A 9,619-nucleotide genomic window follows, 5' to 3' on the forward strand; every position below is an offset into this window, starting at 1 on the left:
AAGTGAGCTGGTACGAACCTTTGAGAAGGTTCCAGACCAACTGAAGTATAAGTAAAATAGTGGACTTTAAATACACCGCGATACGGAGGTGTGTCTCTCTTATCCAATCAAAATCTGCATTTTATGTATAACCCAGACAAGGGCGTTACCCAAATAACTGTATAAAGCTAGAAAGTTTCCGAATGTAAAACAAACGATCGTAACCAATAAGAATTATCGTTATTTACTAAGTCTGTATGTACTGTCTCTTACCCGCTTGTCTATCTCTAGCGTTGTTACTTCATGAAGATCACCTGTCCATCAGATTTTTCACAGACGCCTTTTGCCTTTTCAATCCTGTTGATAAACTTTGAGACCTTGTACGCTTGCTATCATTGTTCAAATTGTCACTGTCATTGTTTTTATAGTGATCTTTTTTGCGCTCTTTCTAACTTTGTTTTGTTGAACCTGAGATTCCATGATTCCTGGTAAATTGCACCGTTTTAAACGATGGTTTCCTCAATTCTATGCCCTTCATCGATTCTTTCTAATTGAAACCGTAATTGCCCAAGATTCTGGAATTCCGTCAAGTTTTTGGCCAATAAAATATAACCGCTTCTGAAGTTCTTTCTCTTCGATTGTACTGGACTTGTTAGCACCTCTGCTTCTTCTTCTTCTTGGCAAATCATACACAATTTCTTTGTTTGAGGGAAACCTTCTTTTGATGCAGAAGGGGGTAATGACCCAGAGTCAACAAGTTTAAAACCTTAAGTAGACATTTCCAAACTTTATGATATTGTCTTATGCATAAGGCAACTTGATGAAATCTAAATATATTTTGTCCCCCTCCACCCAAACAATGATGAATCCACAGAAGATTAATATGTCAATCAGTTATAGAGCTCTACCTGTCTAAAATGGGCAAAGTAAATCATCATTATTTTTCCATGAATTAAGACTTCTGATATGCAAAGTAAAATAATATTGTGCTAATTGCTATCATGATTTTATTACATGACGCTTGTTTAATAACAGATTTTAAATAAGTCTTGTAAAATTATCAATTACTTCGAACATAAATGTCTTTTATTTTAATGCAATAAGTATTTTGATACCCCGTTTACCCATCAACTGGTTGATTTCTTTCCATAATCCTTTCAAAGCTAGAACACCTTATCTTATCCTCCTTCAATGAGTAAAAGTCTGTAAAACAGTTTGTCGTGTGTTGCCACCTTTGTGACGTTTAATAATTTGTTTGAAATTCTCAAAAGTATTATTAATAATGACATATAATTTTTAGCAGACACAAGATATCAAGATGAGAAATAAAACCAATTTTGTAAAGGGAGATAATCCAAATTTACAGTAATTACCACTTAGATTTAACAGAAAAATCATGAAAATGGGTCTGAAAACGCTAAAACATAAATTTAAACAACAAAGAAATGGCGGAGGCGGGGCGGCAGGAGGTAAATAACAAACTTTGAAACAACGTCCGTCCTCCAAGGATGTAGATGGGAGAAAAGGCAGAGTAACGCACCGCATGGTCAGAATTTCATTTGTTAGATTTTAATTGGTCAGATTTTGATTGGTCAATCTCTGCCTCTCCTACCACGGTAAGACATGGAACAAAATTAACATTACAAAGCACAGCTATACAGTATTTCAGACTTTCACATTCAAGGAGGACACTTATTGATTACAATAAAAATTTTTAAGTAAACTTAAATTTATTTATTTTAATGCAATAAGTATTTTGATACCCCGTTTACCCATCAACTGCTTAATTTCTCTTCATATTCCTTTCAAAGCTAGAACACCTTATCGTATCCTCCTTCAATGAGTAAAAAGTCCATAAAACAGTTTGTCGTGTGTTGCCACCTTTGTGACGTTTAATAATTTGTTTGAAATTCTCAAAAGTATTATTAATAATGACATATAATTTTTAGCAGACACAAGATATCAAGATGAGAAATAAAACCAATTTTGTAAAGGGAGATAATCCAAATTTACAGTAATTACCACTTAGATTTAACAGAAAAATCATGAAAATGGGTCTGAAAACGCCACTGACTTGACCGAATTAGGGAAAGTTCAGACCCATAAAGGAAAAATAAATGGCAACACACCTCAAACATAAATCATACCAAAAGTGAGTAAAATTTACAAACATGGGAATAAACATATGTCCCGTAATGCAATAAAACAACAATTTGAATTCACAAGTGTCTTATGAGGGATAAACATATGCCCCCATCACAACCAAATGAGTTTACTATTCCTAGTGTATTATGTCTGTGGGTCCCAAGTATTAACGAATCACTATGTAGAATGTCCGATAAGGGATAAACATATGCCCTTATAGTCGCAAATCATCATCTTATTCGCTGTTTTTTACTAAGTTCACATGTATGTGGTATTCATTTAAGGACTGTCTCGAGCAATGTTTTAGATGAGGGATAGACATATGCCCCCATATTGGAAAATATTTCACACTGTAAGCTTAAGCTTCCGCACCATTTTAAATGTTTATATGCACGCGATCTTGTCACCTACCAGCCTAAGTATTAACAAATGACTTAGGCACTATTGTTCTGGATGAGGGATAAACATATGCCCCCATACGTTAATACTCTTGAAAATCACTTCAAAGTCGAGATCCTACACAAATAACAAAACAAATCTGCTCCGAGGATCCACTTCCACTCAAGCATATATCAACATGGTGTCACATGTCTTATGTAATATTTAAATGCATCCGATTTCCATCTACCCAGGAATCTAATCTGACTATCGCTCATCCCTCGTGATGCACAGTAAGAGGCCATTCCGATTCGAAAGGAATGTTCTTTGAATCTATTGACATCCAAATTACAAAACATGAGGCTTTGCTTTAATATGTTTGAAAATTCTTGCCTTGTGACTGCAGTGTTTTGGGGGTAGCAAAAAAGGGGCCCATCGGTCCTCCCTCTCATCTTAATGTAGTGTTCTAATGCCCCCACTGGACAATATTTTAAAGAGTTGCAAGAATTAATTGTAAGAGTAAAAACTTTACCATCAGAATGTTTATAATTTTGAAAGTGAATCAAAACTTTACTTTTTTGAAAAGTAATCTGTGAAACTTGTAAAACCTTATTAGCAGTGCCAACTGATGTTATCTCTCCTATTCTGAGGAAGCCATGAAAAGCCAATAAAAACATTGTTTGAAATAATGCTTTTTTATATATGTTCGATATTGTATGTTCTAAAGCATCACAAATTTTAGGCAGAACTACTATGGTTATGGGTAAACGAATATCCATTGAAGGTCTTGATTTGCGACAGGAACTTAATAGTTTCTGAATGAGAAAGCATGATGTATTGTCAGGCAAATTATTAATTTTATGTATATATGCTATTGATGAAATAAATGACATGATAGAGGAGGCTGCCTAACCTTCAGCAAATAAATAAGAGATAAACAAAGCCAAAGTTTCCTGAGACAACGGAAGATCATTACTCATATCAAATTTGTTTGCAAAATTTCTATAAATAGACCATGCCCGTTTATATGCTTGAGTGGAAGCTGGTGCCAATGTTGAAGTCAACAGGTTCCTCAAGACTGGTTCTAAGGAGGTAATGTTGGCAGATTGGGAATCACCGTTGGTTCTTTGTCCATCCAAGGAGCAAGTTGATGGAACTGCTGCACCTTCAAACGAGACAAGCAGTCACATAGAATATTTTCCTTGGTACCCAGATGCCTAGCTTTAAACAAAATGTTAGACTGCAAACAAATTAGCACTAACTCTCTAACCAAATACATTATACTTTTTATAGGTACACCTATGTCGGCGCAAACTGTTAAAAAATGCCACAAGTTTTTTGTGGCACTCTGTCGCAGATTTGTCAACAATTAGAAAATCATCTAATACATGAGTCATAAATTTAATTCCTAATTTTTCTTGTGCAATCCACTGAAGTGCTGTACTAAACCTTTCAAATATACAACAGGATGAACTGCAACCCATCTGAAGACGTGTCAAAATACCAATGACCTTGCCAAGTGAAACCAAAGTATTCAAACTGTGATGCATGTAGGTTGATAATTCGAAATGCATTAGAAATATCTGTTTTGCAACAATATGATCCTTTCCCACACTGCTTAATGTTTTGGATAGCATCCTCTACAGAAGAGTATTGAACAAATGACTCTCCCTCGGGTATGCCATCATTGACAGACTCACCTTCCGGATATGACAAATGATGGATCATACGGTACTCACCCTCTGTTTTCTTACTAACTAGACCTAAAGGGGAACAATTTAAAATTGGCAGTGGTTTCTCTTTGAAAGGACCCATAATTCTACCCAAATTTATCTCCTTTTCTAACTTTTTGCTAATAACTTCTGGTAAGTCCAGTGCCGATTTTAAATTTTTTGAAAGAGTATTTCTACTTTCCCCTGTGTAACCAATGTGGAACCCATATCAAAAAACCATTAACTAAAAATTCTGTTTCTACCTTGTCATACCCCACCAACCAGTACTCTAATCTACTGGGATTTACTGGAGTTGGACCCTTTTGTGGGATAGGTTGGCTTTGAGAATTTAGCATTACCTGTGTTGGTTGATGTGCCATTTCCTTGAAATGGTTTTTGGGTTCTGGATTTGTCCAAGAAACGAAATGGCCGTTGAATTGGTTTTTTACATATGTAGATTGGATGGAAGCCACCACAGTTATAACATCTGTGCTGGAATTTGCATGATGAACCAAGCCTACAATACCTTCCAGCTTTGTGATAGGCAAAGCATGACCCCTGAGGGACTTCCTCATACGCACCAAATGACGAACGGTCTGGTGTTATTTTGCTTGACTTCTTTTCTGATTGTTTGAGGCGAGCATTAACATATATCTCCATATGGACATCACCCCATTCTACCTCACCTTGTTCTATGAGTTCCCTGAACTCCTTATCATATTTTCTCCAGTCCCCCTTTTCCTCTGCAATTTGCCTTACTGATTCCATGTGTTTTGCAAGCTTTGGCTGTGCAAGTGTATCTTTAATGCAATATATTGTCACATACCTATTCCACGCAGTTACCCAGTCATGCAGGGATAACGAACCATCCCTAACTTCGTCGTCATCTGTGGATCGCATATTGTGGATTACCACCTTACCTGTCTGATCCTGTTCCTCTACCTTGATAGAATACTTACTTTTCCCCTTTTCCTTTTTTAACAACAGAGCCATATCAACATATTGTTTTGACCAAATTTTAGATTTTATTTTGTCAGAAACAGTTGCCTCTATCGGTACTGATGAGCTTACAAAACCTGATTTCTTACCGACATTTGCTGCAGGTGGAAGTTCAGTACCTACAATCTGTGAACTGTGTTCGATTACAGCGCCTGATACCAATCCTGAGATACTTGCATCTACTGACTTATTTGTTATTTGACAAACTGACCCAGAAGGACCTGCTGTTAAACTATTGCTTGATGTAGTGGAAGCATTATTTCCCCTTTCTCCCCCCATATTATGAACAGAGATACTCCCCTGATGTTGCAGTAATGGTTTTATCTCTGCTAACACCTTCTCCGTGACTGCCTTTGTTATGGTTTGGGTTAATGCAGCCAAGGCTTCAGGAGGAACATCAAGGGGTTGAGTGCTTGTATCGACAGCCACAGCATCATTGGTAGTGGACTTTCCAGTTCCGTTATGTGCACGTCGTGGTCTTTTCACCTGACTTGTTTTGGACTGTTGGGCTTTATTCCTTTTGCCTGGCATAATGCTGGTAAATATATACCTATATAAATTTAAAATTAAGGAAGAAGTATGTGTCCAATATATTATGTTATGTATAAATATAAACTGTAAAAGGCTTCGGCCTTAATTGACAATGAACAAGAATTGTAAGACCTCACTGTAGCCAGTGTAGGCCCCAACGTCAGAGTCAGTTAGCCTACATGACAACGTATTTGAGCATATTGATATTTAACATTACATTATATAACCACTTTCATCGCTCAGTACAATGTGTAAATCTAATACAACAATCTAGAAAGTGATGAACCTTTTCTTACAATTAATTTTTTACTTCATTGATTCTGCCGCTTTTCGATAAAACACCCTGTATCACCTACAGTTGTTGACAAAAATTTTCCGGAAATAGAGTAAATAGTAGAACCAAAAGTGTTTTGGAACAGATCTGTATTTCCCGAATTGCCGTAAGCCAATAAAAGCACCCATTGTGCGACTGCAAAAGCCATTAGTCAACATCACTAAGCCGATGCTGATCAGTAAGAACTATCAGCCACATAAAACGAAAAGTTGACATAAGTTATAAATCACCACCTTTGAAGCCGACAACCCTCGCACCGTGTCAAATTCCCAAGAAGGCTGTAGTGCCTTTCCCACAGATAACAACCTGTTCGGCTGTTGTTAATTGTTTTCATCACTACTACAAACGAGGTACTTGAAGGGCTTGTAATGTATCTAAGCGCAGTTGCAGAACAATAAAACCTTAATAAATGAATAATGAAAAACAACTATTTGTACAAGACTCAATATCATATAAAGGGGATAGCAAATACAAACAGTAAACTTGTACCTTCAAAAATGAAATGCGGATTTTTTTTTTTTTTTTTTTTTTTTTTTTTTTTTTTTATTATTATTTTTTTTTTATTATTATTTTAATTCCTCCATAATCTGGACCATTGAATCGAACATGATTAGGTAAATCAACTTGAAGTGAAATCGATATAAAAATCATCAAGGTAAAAGTGGGCCTAACATGAATTAAAAAACCAAAACGGCTAAATGTCAAGTACAAAATACTGCCTGAAACTTGTACCTAGGACTTGCCTAAAGTACTGTAAAAATTCACAATATTTTAGTAATCAACTAATACCGAAACAAACAAATTGGCAGATATTTTTCCAACAAATTGTTTTCTTTTTATACAGAAAAAGGATAAATCTGGAAGGCATCAACATGCACTTCTAGACTTATCAAATAAACAAGCGATGGAAAATAAATCGCCGGGGTAAAAGTTGAAACTAAAATGAAAAGACCCGCATGGGTACAAACTTGGCAAGTACAAAAGACTGCCTGAAACTTGTACTTAGGACTTGCCTAAAGTACTGTAGAATTTCACAATATTTTAGTAATCAACTCATACCGAAACAAACGAATTGGCAGACAATTTCCAACGATTTTCCTTCACAGAAAAAGGATAAGTCAATCTGGAATGCATTGAAATACATTCATAGACATCAAATAAAAACCGATGGAAAAAATCGCCATATGCATGGTAAAAGCTGAAACTAAAATGAAAAAACCCGAAAGGGTTTAAACTTGGCAAGTACAAAAGACTGCCTGAAACTTGTACTTAGGACTTGAATTGCCTAAAGTACTGTAAAAATTCACAATATTTTAGTAATCAACGAATACCGAAACAAACGAATTGGCAGACAATTTCCAACGATTTTCCTTCACAGAAAAAGGATAAGTCGATCTGGAATGCATTGAAATACATTCATAGACATCAAATAAAAACCGATGGAAAAAATCGCCATATGCATGGTAAAAGCTGAAACTAAAATGAAAAAACCCGAAAGGGTTTAAACTTGGCAAGTACAAAAGACTGCCTGAAACTTGTACTTAGGACTTGAATTGCCTAAAGTACTGTAAAAATTCACAATATTTTAGTAATCAACGAATACCGAAACAAACGAATTGGCAGACAATTTCCAACGATTTTCCTTCACAGAAAAAGGATAAGTCGATCTGGAATGCATTGAAATACATTCATAGACATCAAATAAAAACCGATGGAAAAAATCGCCATATGCATGGTAAAAGCTGAAACTAAAATGAAAAAACCCGAAAGGGTTTAAACTTGGCAAGTACAAAAGACTGCCTGAAACTTGTACTTAGGACTTGCCTAAAGTACTGTAAAAATTCACAATATTTTAGTAATCAACTAATACCGAAACAAACTAATTGGCAGACATTCTTCCAACGAATTTACTTCACAGAAAAAGGATAAATCTGGAATGCTTTAAAATACATTCCTAGATATCAAATAGAAAAACGATGGAAAAAATCGCCATCTGCATGGTAAAAGCCGAAACCAAAATGAAAAAACCCAAATGGGTTGAAACTTGGCAAGTACCAAAAAACTGCCTGAAACTTGTACTTAGTATCTGCCTAAAGTACTGTAAAAATTAAACCAACAACGAAACAATCAAATTTGCTGATACTTTTTCCAACCGAATTTTCTTCACAGAAAAAGGATAAATCCGTTTTACATTATTAGACATCCTAAATGCCTATCGTACTGTTAAAATAACAAAATGTTGTATAATTTCAAAGAATATCTATCTGAAAAATTGACGAACAATAAAAGTAACAAAATGGTGACAAACTTTTATGACTTAGATGTATATCTATTTTCTCGCTGAAATTAAAGCTCCCCTTATACTCCTATATAAATGAACATTCCCCTGATTGTTCAGATGAACTCCGTCGTGAACAAATTTACGACTGCAGTCTCCTTCACGGGGAGAAACGAAATAATTCCCATGTTCCCAAAATACGCAGTAACCCAGTGCTGGCAATGCATCTCTCAATATTGCGTTTACTTTGTCTGCAATATTATTGTACCCAAAACGAACACCAAATCGTGGCAATAATTTACAAACAATTATTTTTGCAACTTTATAGCGGCGATGCATTACCGATGCCACAGATTCAATTTCTGCAGCTAACAAAGTAGCGTCGGTACTAGGACTAATATCGTTCTCCCCAATCATTAGAACAACTACATCTGGACCTAAAGCAAATACGCTCTCCATATCCTTAGATATTACATCACGAACCTTTCTTCCACCCACACCCCTGTACAGAACGGAATGCGTTTCTCCCAGACCAAGGCTCGCAGAATACCTAATGTCACCATATTTCAAGAATTCATGAAAACGACGCACAATTGAGTGTCCAAGAATGACAACTGAAGTTTTACTCATAGAAGACATAATGAAATAAATTTACTCACCAAAATCTTGATAAAATAAATAACAAACTTTGAAACAACGTCCGTCCTCCAAGGATGTAGATGGGAGAAAAGGCAGAGTAACGCACCGCATGGTCAGAATTTCATTTGTTAGATTTTAATTGGTCAGATTTTGATTGGTCAATCTCTGCCTCTCCTACCACGGTAAGACATGGAACAAAATTAACATTACAAAGCACAGCTATACAGTATTTCAGACTTTCACATTCAAGGAGGACACTTATTGATTACAATAAAAATTTTTAAGTAAACTTAAATTTATTTACATTACAGGATAACTGATGCAACTGATGCTGCATGGTGCCCATGTTATATAATTTCAGTAAAATCATATACCAGTATTCAATGTACTAGTAACTATAGTTTTGTCATGCGTTACATTTCAAACACAATTAATATTGCAATGATATTGTTTTATATTACTTTTTATTCAATCTGAATGGCCGTCCTATGACTGAATAAGTATTGCGAATGACTGTTCAATTTAACTATAAGTAGTAACAACAGTTTCAAGTTGAACTCTGAAAGTTAATCAAACAATTATATAATGTAATCAAATTTTAAGGGTTGGCATCTTGTCTCTGTC

The 9,619-nt window shown here is 35.5% G+C and overlaps 1 protein-coding gene across 1 annotated transcript; it reads right to left on the reverse strand.

Moving 5' to 3' along the window:
- Window positions 1–4,155: 4,155 nt before the first annotated feature.
- LOC134270563 (uncharacterized) lies at window positions 4,156–6,583 on the reverse strand. The gene is made up of 2 exons (XM_062752808.1): window positions 6,041–6,583; window positions 4,156–5,748 (listed from the first exon to the last, which is right to left on the reverse strand). Exon 2 carries the CDS (start codon window positions 5,742–5,744, stop codon window positions 4,509–4,511), a length of 1,236 nt encoding a protein of 411 aa, XP_062608792.1. The 5' UTR covers window positions 5,745–5,748; window positions 6,041–6,583; the 3' UTR covers window positions 4,156–4,508.
- Between the last annotated feature and the right edge of the window lie 3,036 nt (window positions 6,584–9,619).

Source organism: Saccostrea cucullata, unplaced genomic scaffold (genome assembly GCF_032062105.1).
Source record: "Saccostrea cucullata isolate Sc308-1 unplaced genomic scaffold, CSIRO_AGI_Scuc_v1 ctg281, whole genome shotgun sequence".
Lineage (NCBI taxonomy): Eukaryota > Metazoa > Mollusca > Bivalvia > Ostreida > Ostreidae > Saccostrea > Saccostrea cuccullata.

What these genes read in the sequence shown, in the direction of transcription:
- LOC134270563 (XM_062752808.1), bottom strand. Translation starts at nt 5,744, where the DNA reads ATGCCAGGCAAAAGGAATAAAGCCCAACAGTCCAAAACAAGTCAGGTG.